The 20,691-nt window shown below is 46.2% G+C and overlaps 1 protein-coding gene across 4 annotated transcripts in view; it reads left to right on the top strand.

The window, feature by feature from the left end:
* UBXN8 (UBX domain protein 8) overlaps nt 1–20,691 on the top strand; it is a 415,886-nt gene that overhangs the window by 207,635 nt on the left and 187,560 nt on the right. For 2 of the 4 annotated variants that reach the window (XM_069626087.1, XM_069626090.1), the window contains 2 exons: nt 19,577–19,699; nt 19,782–19,811. In XM_069626087.1, coding sequence (XP_069482188.1) covers nt 19,577–19,699; nt 19,782–19,811 — 153 coding nt within the window. The remainder of the gene's footprint in view (nt 1–19,576; nt 19,700–19,781; nt 19,812–20,691) is intronic. The other 2 variants (XM_069626088.1, XM_069626089.1) reach the window with 1 other exon arrangement.

Here is a 20,691-nt window from a genome sequence, read left to right as displayed (position 1 = left end):
ATAGCTAGGACAGTGCAACTGGGTATTATACATCAAGGGGGGGCTGTAGGATACTGAGACAGTCCCCCAGTGCAGGGGTTGACAGGGAGGCAGTGCAGGTGGAGAGTGGAAGGGCCCAGGACCGAGGTCGCAGACAGTGGACCAGTTGTAGCAGGGGAGAGGGAGAGAGAAAGCAGAAGCAAAGAGGAAGGTTTTGAGGTGCTTCCGTAAAAGGAGATGGTTCTCCTCAAGATAGTGCGCGGTACAAAACAATATGCCACATAGAACGAACAAGTACAACTTAACCCGTCTTTAAAGCTACTGTATAGTAATTAAATTGCGGTATAAACTCATCTAAAGAGTTACTTACATTATATTTGCATTTTCCATTGTGTCTGTGCGTAGGACAGCCCCGAAATACCACTCCTTCTATGCCGACGTTATTTCTTCTAATGAACGAACATTAAATGGCTTTCGTTTCTGAAATTATATTCATTATCGTTTCTTACGTTATTGCCCCACACCCCCAAAAAGAAGTCTTTCGGGATGGTCCCGGCCTGTCCAGGTCAAATAACAATAGAACTTTATACTGAGTCGTGGGCCATTCCGGCACCCGAGCAAAAAATCAAAGCAGCTGACCTTCACTTTGAACGAGCACACATTCCTAGTTAGCTACATTCAGTGTAAGGCCATCTCACAGGACTTGAAATTTACACTCCATCTTTGCATTTTGTCTGCGTGCATTTGCAGCCCCAGAGAACCATAAATACGGAGACATTCTATATTTTTTGAAAAATGATTTATATTACTGTTTGGTTTAATTTAATGCGCAAATGAACAAGGTTGGATAGACACATTGCATGTACACTGAGCAATCACTTTTATTTACACAATACATAGCTACACATATTCAATGGGCCTGCGACATGAGGAGACTCAAGAGAACAGACAATCAAATTACAATCATTTAAACCGTGATGTGTATTTCTCAATGAGCTCTTCTTTAGGTGGACATGGAACAGAGGCAATGTTGGGTGGCAATGCAGTTGTCCCCTGCACAGGTTCGTTCACAACTCCATGTATGTGCCTATCTAGGACATCAACAATAAGTCTCTCAATAAACTCATATTGCATATCCTGAAACACTGGTTTGATCACCCATTGTTTACTTCTTTTAGTGAAGGCCTTATTGTAGCGAAGCGTCCCTAAAGTTCCGGTCGTCCTACTTTGTTGACGGCCAACATTATGGTTATGTGCCAAGACCGCTAGAAGAGTCCAATTTATCATGCCCTCCGTGCCAAAATGCAATCGTTTTGGCCTGTACTTTAGGCACATATTGTGGAACACCTCCAAATCTCCTGTGTGGCAGAATTCCGTGAGTCCCCTCAAATCTCTTGTTATAGTTTTATCAAATACAATCTTTTCAATGGCTTTGTGAGTGGGTGATGAAGGAATCAACCACTTCTTCTTCCGTGCCTCCTCTGTGGACAAATGGCCATGTGTCATGATCTCTGCTTCCAAAAGGTCAGGGTTTTCCCAACTCCCCTGGAAGCAGATCCATAACCCAGGTTCCGAGTGCCAACCAGTCCGAATTGGGACCTTTTGGACCCAGTCCTGGCGCCAGTGGCACCAGGCTCAAAAATATGCCCAGTCCCAGCGCTGGAAGCGCCGGGCTCATAATGCTTGGGTGGACTTACCTGCAGCAGACCATGATGCTTACTTGCCTGCCAGTTGAGCCTCTGATCCTCTTCTGTTTGGAACTACTTTTCCTGTTGGGTGGGGCAGGAGCCACTCCCTAGATTCAGAACACTGGAACTCTTCTGGAAAGCAGGAACTCTTTTCTTACCTAGGCGTGGCTGTGGAAGGAGACACCTAAGCACTACAGGAGGCTATTTAAACCACACCCGATGGATGAATCTTGCTTTGCGTTATTCTGCATCCTCTGCAGCAGAACGCTCATCGTGTCTTCTGCATCTGATCCTGGGCCTAAGGAAAAAGGCTTACCATCCTGAATCCAGTCTTCAGCAACACCTATAAAGACAAGAAAGAACAGGTTAGCATTACGGTCTTCAGTGACAGCTCTTCACTTACCTGGTCCATCGGCTGTCACCAACGCCTCGCGCTGCATTCCGGCATCTAAAAGACAAAGGCTTACCTACTCTTCGTGCGCTCCTGAGGTCTTCACACTGCATTCCGGCATCTGAAAGACAAAAGCTTACCAACTCTTCGCACGCTCCGGAGGCCTTCGGCGCTGCATCCCGCATCTGAAAGACAAAACAAGGTGCGTTTAAAGACATTGGGGAACTTTAATACTCACGTGCCATTACTCCTTTCCACATCTAACCCAGTGGGTATTCCGGCACCCTGCAGCCGCTCCGAACTTGTACCTGCAAAATAAAAAGACAGTTAGAGCGCATCGTGAAGCAGGCAACAAGCGCTTACTTACGTGCTTCCAGGCGCTTCTATTCATCACACGGGCTCCATCTTCAACTCACTTCAGCCCGTCATCCGCCATCGCCGGAACCCTACAAAACAAGAAACATCATTACTAAAGACGTTAAAGACATTAGAATTACTCGAAACTTACCGTTCGTGCAGTAAACGACGGACAGCAGTCCTCTGAAGTCAAGAGGCCTGCTCCCCTTATCCAGTGAAGAAACTGGTTACAGCACCCTGCCCCGAGGCAGATGGAGAGCACAGCGTTCACTTACCTAAGGTGAGAGCGTTAACCTTTGGGGTTCTACAGGAGAAGAGAAAGGGAAGAAGAGAGAGACATTCAATAACCCAGTTCCTTAATCCCATATTTTCTATCTGCAGACATCTTACCCTTCGAGGCAGACATACAGTGCACAGAGGTCCAGCCCAAAGAGCCAGCCGTGTGTTACACATCACCTTTGAAGATACGGTATACGCCCAGTCAAGACCGGCGCCTCTACGGGAATCAGGTGAGCGTTACAGAACGCAAAGCCTACCACAAAACTCCCGTCCAGGCGCTATGGAAACCTCGGATACCGACCAGCTAGCCCAGTTACTTGGGGAACTAAGGGCAGAAGTGCATGCAGCCCGTCAGGAAACGAACGCTCTAAGAAGGGAACTGATTATTTCCAAGGAGCGAACAGATGATCTCGCTAGACAATTGCTACAGTCACAAGCCGGACAGACCCCATTACCCGCATCTGGGGGAAATCTTCCTTCTACATCCTCTATGAATCCAGTGCAGATCAACCTACCTGGGAATGTACCTCTGGCTCCGCCCGAACGATTTTCTGGTGACCCAAAGAGGTTTGCAGTATTTATCAATCAGTGCCGGTTGCATTTCTTATGCCGGCCAGCAGCCTTTCCAACTGATCAAGCTAAAGTAGCTTTCGTGCTTTCGTACCTTAGTGGCAATGCGGCAGACTGGTCGATCCCTCTAGTAAATCAAGATGATCCGGTCCTCCATGATTTTCAAGCTTTTCAGCTCAGTATGGAAAAACTGTTTGCAAGACATTCACAGGGGCAGGCCTTGGACAATGAGCTTCTTTCGTTTGCGACAAGGTAATCAAGACCTTTTGGCTTATATTGCGTCTTTCAACAGACTGATAGTGGAAACTCAATGGCCTGAGGACAAAAGGACTACGCTGTTTTATAGAGGTCTACGTGGAGAGCTCAAAGATGTGTTAGCCCAAGTAGTGAATCCCCCACAAGATTGTTCGGACTATATAGACTTAGTCGTTCAAATAGATCACAGACTGCAGAACAGGAAGGCCGATCGTTCCAAGTTTGATGCTCGAGTATTTTCCAAACCGCCAACTCCTTCCAAAGGAGTAGACTCCGGGGAATCCATGCAAATAGGGGGTCTGAAAGGTCCTCTAACACAAAAGGAGCAGGAAAGGAGAAAACAGTTGCAATTATGCCTCTATTGCGGAAACTCAGGGCACTTTCTTCGAGACTGTCCGGTGAAACCTGCCAAGAAGGCAGTAGGAGCTGCAGTTACCAAAGTTACAAACTCTGAGCAGGGAAACGACGTCGCCCGACAAGAATAGAGGTCCTCTTGCCGAGCGTGAAAACCAGTTCCGTGACCTCGCATTTCGTGATACCTATGGTCCTCATTAGCCCTGATAATCCGGATCGATTACATGCAATTGAAGCTTACGTCGACAGTGGTGCCATCGGCAATTATGTGGATCATGAAATGGTTTTGAGGATGAATCTAACTCTTTGTCCCAAGGCTGTAAAGGACGTCATTACTACGGTGGATGGTACGGAGATAGCCTCCGGGCCAGTAACACATACCACTCAAGAGGTGACGCTAGTAAGTCAAGATGGACACCATGAGAAGACCGTGTTCGATGTGATCAAGGCCCCTCAGTTTCAGATTATTCTAGGAATACCTTGGTTAGGGAAACACAATCCTCTGATCGATTGGCGAGCAAGAACGGTCCAGTTTCCAGAATGTGTCTCTACTTGTCACCCTCCACCTGGTGTTGCACTGGCAGCAATTTCTTCAGAGACTCCCCAGTTACCTCCCGAATACCTAGAATACCAAGATGTTTTCCGGAATGATCAGGCTAACTCTCTACCTCCTCATAGGTCTTATGACTGCCAGATAGACCTGATACCTGGATCTACTCCTCCTTGTAGTAGAATTTATGCCCTCACCGAGCCTGAGAACCTTCACCTTCGACAATACCTGGATCAATACCTGGCAAATGGGTTTATTCGTCCTTCCAAGTCCCCTGCTTCTTCAGCTTTGTTCTTCGTTCCAAAAAAGGAAGGAGACCTTAGAACTTGTATAGATTATCGCTCCCTGAACCAGATCACCGTTAAGAATAGATATCCGTTACCTTTGATCCCTGAACTCCTGGACCAAGTCAGAAAAGCATGCATATATACAAAGCTGGATCTTAGAGGAGCTTACCACTTGGTACGAGTAAAAGAGGGCGATGAATGGAAGACGGCCTTCCGCACCAAGTATGGGCTATTTGAATATCAGGTCATGCCCTTCGGACTTTGCAATGCCCGGCCGCCTTTCAATATTTTATGAACGATGTCCTCAGAGAGCTCATAGATGTGTGTGTTGTTGTTTACATTGACGACATCCTCGTTTATTCTTCATCGGAATCTGAACATCGGAAACACGTGAAAATGGTCCTCGAAAGATTGCGTCAACACAAACTTTTCGCTAAGTTGGAAAAATGTGTTTTCAACGTGACTGAAGTTGAATTCTTGGGATTCATATTATCACCTGGCGGAGTGCGTATGGATTCAAAGAAGGTCGATGCAGTTCTCAAATGGCCATCACCATCCTCCGTAAAAGGTGTGCAAAGCATGTTAGGCTTCGCTAACTTTTACCGCAGGTTTATCCCCGAATTCTCTCGAATAGTCCAGCCCATCACTGCCTTGTTAAAGAAAAACAAACGTTTTGAATGGTCTACCGAGGCGGAACAAGCTTTCCAGGATTTGAAGACTACATTTATTTCTGCACCAATCTTAAAACACCCTCGCCCCGAACTCCCCTACATCGTGGAAACTGATGCTTCAAGCCTTGCCATGGGGGCAGTTCTATCACAAAAGGACCCGGTAACCAATCAGTTGCATCCCGTGGCATTTTGGTCCCGCAAATTCTCGCCTCCTGAAATCAATTACACGATTACTGACAAGGAACTTCTGGCTATCAAGTCTGCCTTTAAGGCTTGGCGGCATTATCTGCTGGGGGCCCGACACACCGTTACTGTGATTACGGATCACCGAAACCTGCAATATTTGAAAACCGCGAAAGCCCAATCCTCTAGACAACTCCGTTGGGCATTATTCTTTGCCGAGTTTGACTTCATAATTACCTATCGACCCGGTACAAAGAACGGTAAAGCTGATGCCCTTTCTCGGATGGGAGTGGAAGAACACTTGATCAACCCTAACCCTGTACGAATCATTCCCGAACAAAGAATTCTGGGTGTAATCGCCACAGAATCCATAGAGGAAGTTAAGGATAAAACCAGGCAACTTGTAACTCCAGCAGACATACAGAATTGGCATCTGCAGGGAAAGGACTTTGCAGTAAAGGACAACTTATTGTATTTCCAAGAACGATTATACCTACCCAGCACAGATTTACAGAAAAAAGTAATCTCTTGTTATCACGATTCTTTAATGGAAGGACATCCCGGTATGGCCAAGACCTCAGAAAAGATCAAGCGCTACTTCTGGTGGCCGTCTTGGAAAAAAGATATCAGAGACTTTATAATGTCCTGTGGAGTATGCGCCCAAAACAAGAGTCAAAAGGAAAGACCAGCAGGCCTCTTACGCCCTATTGACATCCCACCTCGCCCTTGGCATACGCTTTCTATGGACTTCATCACCGATCTACCTCCATGCTCCGGATACAATACGATTCTAGTAATCGTGGACTTATTCTCCAAGATGGCGCATTTCATTCCGCTCAAAGGCTTGCCAACAGCAGCAACTCTGGCCTGAGAATTTCTCGAAAACATCGTCCGACTGCACGGTTTTCCTTCGATTCTAATTTCGGATCGAGGTAGTCAATTTATTTCTCATTTTTGGCGAAGTTGCTGTCGGTCAGCTCAAATTGATGTGAGACTATCGACCAGTCACCACCCTCAGACCGACGGACAAACCGAGAGGACCAATCAAACTCTGGAACAGTATTTACGCTGCATGCTGCAACAAACTGAAAAAACTTGGAAAGACATCCTTTGGATAGCCGAATATGCCTACAATAACTCTGTCCATTCGGGAACTGGGAAAACCGCATTTTTTCTTTTGTACGGCAGTCACCCTCGAACCTCGGAGTTGGATCCCCTCCAAGATCTTGAAACACCAGCATTAGACTACCTGCATTCTACAATCACCCAAGCCTTTAAGGAAGCTGTTTCTCACCTTCAAAGGGCTAAAGAACAATACAAGAAAGGAGCAGATCAACATCGGAAGGAAGCCCCTCAATATCAAGTAGGGGATCAAGTCTGGTTATCCACCAAATATCTACCTCTAAAAGGGCCACGCACATTCAACCCAAGATACCTTGGTCCCTATTCCATCACTACCATAGTAAACCCAGTAGCGGTCAAGTTGGACTTGCCCCCGCACATGAAGATACATCCGGTCTTCCACGTCTCTCTATTAAAACCCGTGCAACCTCAAACCCGACTAACTAAATCTCCAAAACCTATCTTAGTTGATGGAGAACTCGAGTTTGAAGTCAAAAGCATTCTGGACTCCAAGATCTCCAAATCTAAACTATTTTACCTAATTGACTGGAAAGGCTACGGCCCCCAAGAGAGATCCTGGGAACCTGCTGAATATGTCCACGCTCCTCGCCTAATCAAAAGATTACACCAAACATTTCCTGACAAGCCAAAACCCCCGGAGAAGCCCGGTTTGGGAGGGGCCTTGAGGGGGGGTACTGTCATGATCTCTGCTTCCAAAAGGTCAGGGTTTTCCCAACTCCCTTGGAAGCAGATCCATAACCCAGGTTCCGAGTGCCAACCAGTCCCAATTGGGACCTTTTGGACCCAGTCCTGGCGCCAGTGGCACCAGGCTCATAAATATGCCCAGTCCCAGCGCTGGAAGCGCCGGGCTCATAATGCTTGGGTGGACTTACCTGCAGCAGACCATGCTGCTTACTTGCCTGCCAGTTGAGCCTCTGATCCTCTTCTGTTTGGAACTACTTTTCCTGTTGGGTGGGGCAGGAGCCACTTCCTAGATTCAGAACACTGGAACTCTTCTGGAAAGCAGGAACTCTTTTCTTACCTAGGCGTGGCTGTGGAAGGAGGGACCTAAGCACTACAGGAGGCTATTTAAACCACACCCGATGGATGAATCTTGCTTTGCGTTATTCTGCATCCTCTGCAGCAGAACGCTCATCGTGTCTTCTGCATCTGATCCTGGGCCTAAGGAAAAAGGCTTACCATCCTGAATCCAGTCTTCAGCAACACCTATAAAGACAAGAAAGAACAGGTTAGCATTACGGTCTTCAGTGACAGCTCTTCATTTACCTGGTCCATCGGCTGTCACCAACGCCTCGCGCTGCATTCCGGCATCTGAAAGACAAAGGCTTACCTACTCTTCGTGCGCTCCGGAGGTCTTCACACTGCATTCCGGCATCTGAAAGACAAAAGCTTACCAACTCTTCGCACGCTCCGGAGGCCTTCGGCGCTGCATCCCGCATCTGAAAGACAAAACAAGGTGCGTTTAAAGACATTGGGGAACTTTAATACTCACGTGCCATTACTCCTTTCCACATCTAACCCAGTGGGTATTCCGGCACCCTGCAGCCGCTCCGAACTTGTACCTGCAAAATAAAAAGACAGTTAGAGCGCATTGTGAAGCAGGCAACAATCGCTTACTTACGTGCTTCCAGGCGCTTCTATTCATCACACGGGCTCCATCTTCAACTCACTTCAGCCCGTCATCCGCCATCGCCGGAACCCTGCAAAACAAGAAACATCATTACTAAATACTTTAAAGACATTAGAATTACTCGAAACTTACCGTTCGTGCAGTAAACGACGGACAGCAGTCCTCTGAAGTCAAGAGGCCTGCTCCCCCTATCCAGTGTAGAAACTGGTTACAGCACCCTGCCCCGAGGCAGATGGAGAGCACAGCGTTCACTTACCTAAGGTGAGAGCGTTAACCTTTGGGGTTCTACAGGAGAAGAGAAAGGGAAGAAGAGAGAGACATTCAATAACCCAGTTCCTTAATCCCATATTTTCTATCTGCAGACATCTTACCCTTCGAGGCAGACATACAGTGCACAGAGGTCCAGCCCAAAGAGCCAGCCGTGTGTTACACATCACCTTTGAAGATACGGTATACGCCCAGTCAAGACCGGCGCCTCTACGGGAATCAGGTGAGCGTTACACCATGTTCACAATTGTGGAAATGTTGGTTTGTGGTCCAGCGGTGAACGTTGCTACAGTGTAGCATTACTGACCGCCATTTTTCCAGTAGAATTTCCAACGACCCTCCACATGTTTTTGAGCTCCACCAAAGATGGTTGCTGATTGACTTGGACCACTGTGAAATACCTTGCATATCTTTTTTTTTACCTGCAGTCGACATTTTTTTATTGATTGTTTTTGCAAGATGCCAAACGTCAAATTGGTGATTTATATTTTTGTACTCTTCTCTCATTGTCTTGGCAATTGAAACGTGTCTGTCCGTGGCTATCAGGTCGATCACCATTCCCTGCGATTGTAGTTCTTGCAATGATGCTACAAAGCCAACTTTCTCCATGGCCACTGAGGATGTACTTTGTGACACCTGCACGACCACCGAACTCACAATTTTCTTACTTTCCATGTCCTGAAAGTGGTAGGTGCAGTACTTGGCTGAAAATCCTGGGCTGTCGCACTGTCCATCACGGGCTAGCCTGAACCGTTTGCCCGCGAATGTACTATCAATAGACATTTTTTCCATTCTCCAAGCTTCGCTAATGGCTGGAAATAGATAATCGGTTTGGTATTTGTAGAACTGAGTTTTCGCAATGAAATGGATTCCCACAAACTGAAAGAAAGACTCTAACTTTTTAAAACTTGAACCACTAAAAAGTGCAGCCGCTGCACAAAGTAGATTGCCTGCTGGCAGTTGCCCCAGCATATGTTGTTCAGACCATGAGAAAGGATGATATTTTGTACAGGTGGCATGTATTTTAAGGTTAGTGCCTCGAATTGCACAAGTCACATTAATCAATGGCTCCCCACATACTTCCCCACCAACCGTATGCCCACATTTCATCCGAAAAATAATATCAATCAAACAACTATCGAATACAATGAATTTGGCCTCTTTCCTTATACTGTCACTCTGCATCCCAGCTGGTTCGGCCTGTAACGTTGAGGACATGTCACTCACATGAAAGGTAGAATCTCTGATATCGTCTTCCGCTATGTTCAGTGATATTGATGGTGTTTCATTGTCGTCCACTTCATTCTCTTCCATTGCAACATCTGTTCCTTCTCCGGCGATGGGTGAATAAAACAATTTCTTCAACTTTCTCGCGGTCTTAGTTTTTGCGGGTGTGGATTCTGTGAATTGATCTCCGACTGCATCCGAACTACCAGGAGGACATTCACTATCAATGGCTGGATGTGGTATAGCTCTGTTGTCAATCACTTCATATTCTTCCCATTGGCACGATGCATCTCCAGTCTCAAGTCCCTGCCAAAAGGTTTGACAAGCAACATCTCTCGTCCCCTTCACTGTCTGTGTAGATCTAGTTCGTACACCCACTCGCAACTAGAGGACAGATTGGAAAAGGGATGTTCAGTTTAAACACAACTTACAGTATTGAACTATTAACAGTGAAAAACAACATAATATAGTGACCAGGACACTAACCTTCTTTTGCTTTCTTTTCTTTGAAACTTTCTTGCCTCGAACTTCAACATCGGGACGCTGTTGCTCCGACTCGTGTGTGCATGTCTCCACTTCCTCTTGCGCTGCAACGACTATATTTTCATGATAAGCACATCCATCACGCACTGACGCTCCATCGACTCCCTGAAACATAGAACTTTCATTAGTATGTATATTAATATTGAAAACACAAAATGTACTTGGGGACCAATACCCACGTACATTTCAATAGCAAAACACGAATGAACGCATTGTGTAGAACATTCAAACGACAATTATTCACGCATTGTTGATCTAGTTAGATGGAACTGTCAAGATCCATACCTCGGGCTCCTCATAGACTTCCATTGATGATATTATTGAAGATGATGCTTCAGTAACTCCCTGAAACACAGTAATTGCATTAGTATGGTTTTCTATTTTGTTAAAAAGAACATACACTTTGTGCAGTCGTCAACGGCTCATCTAAATAGACCTGCACAAATGATCAGTTGTCTAAAATAAATAATGGATATTTAAATATGATTCGATTTGCTCGATCATTGGAAGTGTCACCACCCAGAGATCTGCATCAACTACTAGGGGTGATGTTCTTGTAGAAGAAGCTCCGTCATCTCCCTGAAACATAGTACTTGCGTTAATAAAGAAGGAAGTTTAGCGGATGCAATCACGTCATATGATTTCGCTTGATCGAACTGTCAGTATCCATACCTCGAAATGCATAAGAACATCAAGGGACGATGTAACTGCGGTGCACACTTCTGCAAGCTGTTGCGCCGACCCGTAACTGCATGCTCCCCCTTCTTCTTGGACTAATGCTCCATCGACTCCCTGAAACATAGGACTTTCATTAGTAATGAACACAATATTGAAAAAAGAAGACACATAGGAGGGCGATGACAGAAGGAAATATCAATGGCTAAAAACGAAAGAAACATTGTGAGTAACAATCACGCTACAAGAATGCAAGATCTGATGATCTCCATCGATGGAACTGTCCGGAAACGTACCTCGAGCATCTGAGTGACATCAACGGTTGTCGTCAATGCGTTGGACTCCTCAGCATCTCCCTGAAAGACAGTACTTGCATTATTTTGGATAACAATAATTATAACTGAAAACAAAGACTAGAGGACGAGTACAAGGGTGTACCATTAGGTAAAATAATCCCACGATAAATTAAAACTATTGATTTACATGCCTAAAACAAGTCAGTGGCAGAATAGCTAAGTAAGATTACCCGATAGGCGCTTGAAGTGGCTGATGACTGCAATAACGACACGGATGGAGAATCTTCCGCCTTCATATTGAGTGGATACATAAATGGGGAAATTATTGTTAGCTAATGCTACACACTACCGCAAGGCTGAGAGATAAATACGTAAACTTGACTCACCAGTGGAGGGATGTGGACGAATAGAGTGGGAATAGCGGTTGAGAGCAATTTTCGCTTCGCTCGCGGTGTGTTCTTCTTTATTAGCAATGATGTGGAGTACATGTCGGAGGTAAAGTGCCTGCTGCAGATGCGGTATCGATCACCCCTCTTGTCCGCAAAGACTTCTAGGACTCTACTTTCAAGCTCAGACGGTGGATATCCGCAATATCGGACCCATTCTCTTATCTGATCTATTGTTTTAGGGAAAACATGCATTATAGTACCTTCAGATTTACTATGAGTCTTCGAAGGGCAACCGCCAATGGAACAGGCAGGCATTGTGGAAAGTTCTGAAAAGTAAAGATCAACAATTCTCTATGAATACCAATGTGTTAAAAAATAAAATGACACATAAAAGGTTCAATGCAAGGTTCGTTTTGGTTCTTGGAACTATACACGTTATTCACATGCGGATAAGTATTTGAATAACTTTAAAAAAATAGAAAAATAATTTCACTAAACTCAGAACATGTGACTAGTTCCTTGCATGTACTGTCTTGAACGAAAAGAAATTGGACGCAAAATGATTATGGTACATGGCCTTACCTTGACGACCAAACAGTTAGATGCAGGGATCAGAGTAGTTTCTTGTCGTAGAACAGGGAGCAGTTCACAGGTTGCAAACTGACGAGTTTCCTCGAAGTGGTCACGGAAGTTCACAGAGACGAAGAGCAGATAACCAGCACCTTCACGGGTTGACTAGCAAAGCGCAAAGATGTTCTCATTAGAAATATGAAGTGGGTTATAAAGAATTCGAAACAGGGGTGTGTTTGTGAATGAATGACGTGTATATGTCGTGGCATTATGCGGTTTGCAGGGGGGCGTCCAGCGTGAGGGGGGATGCTTGGCAGGAGACACAGGATCTGGAGGTAGACATGGGAACAACAACCCATGCTCTATAGACCACTTTGAAGTGTACATGCTATTTGGCACCTCTTGGCCTTTATCGCTCCCGGACAGCTCCACTTGCCAGCACAAGTACCCCGGTGCGAACTGCCTTTGATAGGGCAGGGGGTGGATTGGGGCGGTGGTCGTGCAGACAAGACTCGTTTGCCGCAGGGCCTCACCAAGGAGAGGCCATCTAACTGCATGTAAGAGGCAGGCTGCAGGATCTAGTACATGGAAGGCAGGGGGGTGAGTTTATAAATACCTCAGCCTCCCAGGAGAATATATGGGTGAAGTTCACCCTGGAGACCCTGGATGCCTAGGCAGTTAGTCAGCAGCAGGCTGGCCTGTGGTGGCAAGGCGGCACGGGCCAGAGGGGGTCATCTCTGTACCCGGTGCCCAAAAGGATGATTTATTATGATCAACCATATTGATTATTTACCTATAACCATGTTTTGTATCAATAAAATCCAATGGCCTTTTATTGCCAACGCTTGAACAAAGTGGTGTGGTAAGTATTTTTGGGGGAGGAGGCAAGGCCGGGAGGCTTGATGCCAACCCGCAAAATAACATATGTATGTCTGCTGCATATGGGTTCAACGGTTATGTGGATTGAAGGTGGGCGGCCAGCGTGAGGGAGGATGCTGGCCGGAGACATGTGGTGTGACAAGACAAGGCACAGGAAGACTATTCAATGGAGACACACTGGATTCATTTAAAAAATCAAAACAACCATTGTTAAAATATATGTTGGGTTTTATTTTAGATCTTAATTTCAATTGAACATAAATAATAAACATTACACATTGTAAAGTTCCGGTTGCAGCACATCCAGGGAAAATCCGCGGTATTGTCCACTGTCGCTGGGGAAATGTTGTCTAATGGCAAGTACCGCACAGGCAGGTATTACTCTCCGAACGCGGTGTCCGAGCCTCCCGTGAAGCCACCAAGTGAAGCAACGATAGGCCACCAGCCTGTACCACCTGTGAAAATGAAAGATGCAAACTGTATTAAAATGACAAAACTTTCTTATCACTGTCGATTCAGGTAAAAAATGTCATTCTGCTTTGAAAAAAATTCTATCTAGAAAATGCACAATATGGAACCAATTTACATGCATTCAAATGATATGTAGATGTAATTTTATATGTGGGAGACGACAATGAAATAGTAGTGGCATCACTGACATCACAACCAGAGTATACTTACTCGTTACTCGGATTACGCGGACGAACAGTGCCGCGAAATTCATGCATAAGCACCATCATCATCCTCAACACGGTCCGTGAGAGGCAGGCTTCCCTGAACTCTGGCAGCTCGGTGATGCACTGCGGACTTGGCTCGCCTTCCGAAATGTAGCCCAAGCACCCGGAATTTTCACAGCAGCAGCAGTTCTCCTCCTCAGTTGGCATTAGCTCGCACCGATTGCACGTGCACCAGGCGGAGACGCCGTCCATGCGACATGGTCCAGGCTCTTCATCCGTTGACTGGTCCTCCCAACTGCCGTCCGAATCCCCATCGTTTCCGCGTGCTTGCCTTTCCAGTAGTTCTTCCTCGGTGTACTCGGGCTCGTACATATACGGCATTATTGTAGCCATTGTGTGGTAAAGAAAGTAATATAATTTACAGAGATGGTACAGGTGTTCACAAGGCCTAGAAGCGGCGAAGGTAGCTGACCAGAGCACAGAAACGAGTCACAGAATACTCAAAGTAACACAGAGAGAAAAATGGAATCGAAAATCTGCTGCTGTGTGTTGTGAAACGGTGTGTTTATACTTATTGAGGAAAGAGGCGTCCTGCCATTTCCATGGCGACACGTCATTAGCTGAGGCGCAGCGATTGTTGACACGAAACGTGCTTTGGCGTTGGGAAATGGGCGGTACGCGTCTGCTGATGTCAGGCTCAGGGGCGGGGGATTTGATTTAGTGCTGCAAAAGCAGGTGAGCCCGGGCGATGGGGGGAAATGATAGGATTATCAGAAAATGGCGGCTGATTTCGAGTGCGTTAATGGACGAAAAGTCGGGTAAGGTCCATAGGAAAGTTTTCTACGATCTACCGATTTATGCTTAAAAACACATGGCCGAACCGTAGGGACAATAAAAAAAAAGTCCCGGAACTATCCTTTAAGGATCCCCAGTGCGTCATGCTGCTTTCGAGACCCTTAAAGGAAGATAAAAAATGGGTGCTTGCATCAGCGTGAGCGAAGCACCATTAAACAGCAAAAGCCCAACTTTTCACCTTGAAGGGTTTAGCTGGCACACCACTCAGTGCCGAATTTGTTTTTAATACTTTTTACCTGGTTGATCCTGCTAGGTTACACAGCACCCTGTGTTGCAAGGAGGAGTGCAGCATAGATATCACTACCGTGACCCGCCCCCAGAACGTCTTTTATGCGGTGGCGCCATTTTCCCAGGAGGGACGCCGCAACACGTTCTACACTGTAGCTTGGGCTCATTCTTTGGCGCTCAAGTTGAGGACAAGCAGTGCCTAACGTCAACACCTCCTCCCTGGTTGCTTCTGCAATGTATGGCATTCCCTGCCAAGGAAGAGGAGCACCGCATGAATATTTCTGGCCCACTCACTGCTACGGCGGGCCTCCAAGACTCCCTGCATCACTGCCGACAGCCACGGCCTGTCTGCATCAGTATTTCTCCCTCCTCACTGGTCTCTTGGTCCACCGCCTCTGCGCAGGGCCTCTGCCTTACACCTTTCATTCTCTACTAAAACTGATGGCTTTTTATAGCCCTCCCTTTCCTGCTTATTAGCTCCCCTTGGCTCCCATTAGTTCCCTGAATCAGCTGCTCCCCTAAGCTTATACCCTTGGGGGATGGGACTTCCCCCAGAAAGTCTTGAAAAGGCCCTCTAGTCCATCCCCTTTCCATTCTCCATTTTCCTGCAGCCTGCAATGTGGTCCGAAGGGTCATTTGCTCTTGGATGTTACCCTGTCCTGGGTGAGTCTTTGTTCAAACAGTGGGTGGGAAGTGTCCCTTGGTCTCCCCTGCAATCCCTTCTCAGTTTCAGTTATTCTGCTGCTGCCTCATGCTCCCCTGTCAGCTTGGGGTTGGTGGGATGGGTGTTTGGTGTCTCTTTCAGCTTGAAAAGGGGAAACTCCTGTACATTCCCATGTGTGTATGCGGTACTGTTCATCCTGCTCCAGGCCAGGTTTTGTCGGTTGGGCCTATGTGTCTGCATCCATGATCCATGCCAAATTTCGGAAGGGTCAGTGCATGCTGGACTATGTATTCTCTGCAAAAGCAGAACAAGAGACCTGGCCTGGAGAGAGGCTGATAGGTATTGGCATGCATGGCTCCAGACACACTAAGGGAGCCATGGTCCACCGCATCCCTCCCGCTCTGCTTAACCTTAATTTCAAATACCTCCTCTGAGGATGGTAGAGGTCTCCATTATCCAGTTTGTACGTGTCTCATGCTTTACAGAACCACAAAAAAGTCGGCAGATCTGCTGTTTTTATGGTTCCTGGGAAACAGACGCTAAAAGCCACTATTGCTGGATGGGTTATTTGCTCTGTTCTGGAATAATATTCTCAGTCAGCATTCTCTTCTTATATGTGGATACATGCTCATAAGGGCCATGAAAGCATAGTTGGGTGCAAGTGTCATGCTTTTGTATATAATTTGCAGAGCAACTACATGGGCTATGCCTCAAATGTTCTGCTAGCACACCTTGACATATGTTCTTTCCAGATCATATGCTATGTTTGGTCAAACCCTTCTGAAGAACCTCTTTGTTTAAGGGCTAATTAAATGGGCTTCTTTTCCACGGTTAGTCTCATGCTTTAACATGTTCCTGTGAGTCTACAGATAACATTACTACACCTGGCGTTTAGTCAGGTTGTCCTTTTGTAATTTGCGCCCTTTGACTTGACAATTCAACATTCTACCCCCTTCCTTTGTTTAAATAATGTCAAAGGTCTGAGGTGAAAAGACTGGGGTACAGAGGTCGAGCATGCACATGAGGAGCATGGGTGTAATTTTTGGGACAGGGGTGTTTGTCCTCCCCAACATTTGTGGCACACCATTTTGTCTAATGGGCCCCCTTCCATTACATTTTATTTTTATTTACTGAGCATTAGTATAGCGCCTATACAGCAGAAAGTGTTTCCAGGTGCCACAAGGCAAAGGGGGCAAGGGCAGAGGAGAAACAACAACAATGGTCCTACTAGGCCTAGTGACATTTAGACTGTGCAAGTGCAGTATCAAGAAGTGCCGGTGGGTGAGGGATGGGGGTATGGAGAGGGTGAGGGAGGGAGAAGTGCTGGAGGGAGGGGGCCCGGGGGCTGTGTAAGTGCTAAGGGGTACCCAGGAGGGCAAGTGCCGGGGAAACAAGAGGTAGGGTTAATGGGAAGAGGAGGTTTTGGAGGGGGTGGGGGGATAGCCTAACAAGGCTAGTCTGGGAAGGGTGTCCGAGGGCAAGTGCTGGTAGGAAGGGTGAGAGGGGAAGACTGGACAGAAGGAGGGCCTGACCCCGTGGAGACTCATACGGGAAACAGGCATCCAGTCGTAGTGGCAGGAGGAGATTAGCAGGTGTGAGAAACCTGAAGGTGTCTCACACGCTAGTTCCCAGGGATCTGTCATCCAGGTGGCCAGGACATGGCCATCGCTTTTTTTGGATCCAGTTCATGGGGGTGGACCAGTGCAGGAGGATCGGCTGGATGAGCGGTTTTCGGGGAGTGGAAGTCTGACACCGGAGGGTGAGACGTGGTATCCCCTTCCCTGTAACACCTTTTCCCCATCCAACCAGGTAGGATACCTAGGAACACAGCCCCCCCCTTTCCCGACACAGACACGTTCTCGCGGACAGTATGCCGTGAGCGACAACGGACAAATACCAGAGCCCAAATACCAACGTGTCCCAACACCATGGTCAGGCAAGGTCAGGCAATTACTGATTATTACACACACCTGACTTCCATCACACTTCCCCACCCGGATAAAAGGCGCAGCATGAAAGCACACTCTGGGCGAGGCGAGACACACAAGGAAACAACAGTTCCAAAATGGCAGTTTAATACAAGAAGAAAGATGGCGAGACCGGAGAGGGTTGCAAGGAGGGAAGTACCCTTGACCTTTAAGGACCGTAACTTGGAAAGTGAGAAACATAAGATCAGGAATTAAGGCTGATCAAACCTGTACAGTGTGTCGGATGTACCTGGGGCTCTCCCATGTAGATAACCGAGGCGGGGAGAAGCGATTGCAGCCGCAGTACTGTCCTTGGCTCCTACAACAAAGCCGCGTCAGAAAGCGCAGCACAGTCGGTGACTCGGAGAGACTGATATCAAACCAGCTTGTCTATTGAACCAAGGTTGCAAGCGGCAACATTGTATAAAGTGAACAGTGTGTAGAGGCATTCGTAAGGAGCAACGTGAATAATTGGAAACCAAAAGGAGTAGCCGAACTTTGTAATTTAACTTTGGGAGGCTAAGAAGAGATACCTTACACAGAGTGGTCAGGCGCCGCATGGGCGCTCATTCAAAAGTCCCTGTTAGGATTTCAACTGATGCCGAGTGTGAGAAAAAGGAATATTAATGTCGAAGTGGTCATGCAGCGGGTCAAGCCAAACCCTGTGCACATTCAAAAGTCTTCGATAGTTTAATGTACATCACAATTGATCTGCGGCGGCTGAGGGAGACTAATTGAGTGAGTGAAAGGAATCGGAGTCCGGAAGAGGGGGATCCAATGTTGAATTTACGTTTTGAAAGAGATCTGAGCCCGGTTCAGTGGGATCCAGGGTGAACACCCAAATTGAACACGGAAAAGGGAAAGGAACGTTTCTGTTTTTTTACTGTTTTGTACACAAGGCTCTCTGAGTCGAGAGACTTAAAAGAAGTAAAGAGACTTGGACACAGAAGGTCCTGAACTGTGAAACCTGAACTGTACCCTCGTGCCACAGAAGCCAGAGTGTGTTCTTTGCTCGAGTGAACCACATTGCCCCTTGCTAAAAATGTGGGGAACGAAGGCCAACGGCCCGAACATCCTGACTTATAATTTTGTGAACACTTCTTTCTTTTTTATGAACATCACCCCACCTTATTTGTAAGTTAGTAGTAAGGATTGGCAATAGTTTCATTTAGAATAGGCCCTTTTTTTATTTCGACAAGATGCCACTAGGACTGCATTATTATTATTTTGATGGTCGTAGCTTGCTCCCATCTGTAGATTTAGGTTTAGATAGTCGTTTATCACACCCTTGTGAAAGTTCAATAAACGCCCATGAACTGTGGTCACTTGTGTCTGTCTTACTGTTGATACCATGCCTTCCTTACACAGGGAGGGGGAGGCAAGGAGGAGGAGAAAAGGAATTTCTTAATTAGCTTCCCGAACTTAAGAAGATTTGGCTCAAAACAGAGATGGGCAGGGAGGCCTTTCCAGAGGGAGACTTTCCAGAGGGAGGATCCTGGCGAAGGGAGAGATCTACATGAGATGTCATGTCCCCCCAACATTTTCAGCAAAGTTACTCCAATGATGAGGATGGTGCCTCCCGCCATGTATTCACACCGAACGCACAAAGCTGTCTTTACCTTTTGCTCCTGTCTGCTAGATAAGGATTTCAGTCTTTTTCCTGACGTAGCAGGCTGCTCGAGGAGTTCGGAGAAAGGACGACTAAAGGCTATCAGTTTAAGGTTCCCTCCATTGAGAAACTTTTTATTTTTTCTGTTCAACTGCGTTTAGGTTTAGCATATGGGGCTACACAACATTATTCTCGCCTCAGACTCGTGAAATACCACAAACATGGGTCTCCTCTCTCATTCTAGGTTTTGTAGGCCCAAACCTTTTAACTGATCTCTTTTTTTTAAAGACTGTATGCCATCTACCGCCATAAGAACAATTATATTCCCTGCCTGTTGGCATTAACACTGTAAATTTACAATTATTCTAAATATATATATATTTTTGTTAACAGGGCAGTGTTTACACAGATAGTGTATTGATACCACGCCAGGAAGTGAAACTCAGACAGCAGGAAGAGCGATTTTACCGTGCCACAGGCCAAACCTGGAAGTTAACCGAAGGTCATCAACTTGGAGTAAGTGAAGGATTTTTAATTTCCTGTTCTTAATAATACCAGCTTAACACTACAGTTCCGTTTTATTTTGTTGGTTTCACAGGTTTCTCAACATGCAAACCACCCTAAAAATGTAAGTTGTTCGTTTAATGCAAAATTATGAAAACCGCAAACGCACTTTTATACATTTAACTATATTAAGCTAGCGCCCACAATGCACTTCTCTGTGATATTAAAAAACAGTTGTGAGATCTATATGAGAGGTCCGACAATAAAGCCTTGAATTCTTCAATACCAGAGGAAACATTCAGATCAAAACCTTATCTGTTAGATCACAAAACATAACGACCCACATAACGCCTTCTTAATGGAGATGAACAGTTTACTTTCATTATGCATCGCCTAGTCCTAGCTCTCCAGCCTTACCATTATGCAGTTTTTGATTCATGGATCAGTATATGGCCGTATGTCTCTGCAAATGATGACAATATTTATTTTGTTTTAAAAAAAAAAACTGCTGCATGATCCTTCTAATTATAAAACTAAGCTATGTGGATGGGTTGCTCTAGTCCTATAACAGTTGCATGAAAATTATGTAACTCAGCACAGTAAAGCAAACAGTTGGGGTGTGTCTTATCCACCAGAGAATATGGGTGCACTCTCGACTTCACAACCGCAGGATGAAAGGATGATTTACTGCAGTTCGCCCTCAGTGCTTAGCCCCCTCTGTTAGGTACATTGAAGAGCAGAAATGGTGGTGGGACATGACGGGCACACTTGACCCTTTAGATATGGGGTAGTCCGTTAACCTTCCTCGCTCCCATTTGAAAGTGGCCAGAGCCTCTGACGACGGCTGGGTTCTTGTCTACACAGAGTGCTAAATGCACCACACTGACTGGCGTTGGCCTGCCCGAAAAGGGAGATTAGGATGAGTGAGGGGCACTGGAGGTCTCTGTTTTACAAGTGAGACCCTTCCATATTGTGGTCATACAGCTTCAGGACCTTAAAGCAGG

Source organism: Ambystoma mexicanum, chromosome 6p, assembly GCF_040938575.1.
Source record: "Ambystoma mexicanum isolate Mex_15411 chromosome 6p, UKY_AmexF1_1, whole genome shotgun sequence".
Classification (NCBI taxonomy): Eukaryota; Metazoa; Chordata; class Amphibia; order Caudata; family Ambystomatidae; genus Ambystoma; species Ambystoma mexicanum.
This window is presented reverse-complemented; position numbering and strand designations above follow the sequence as displayed.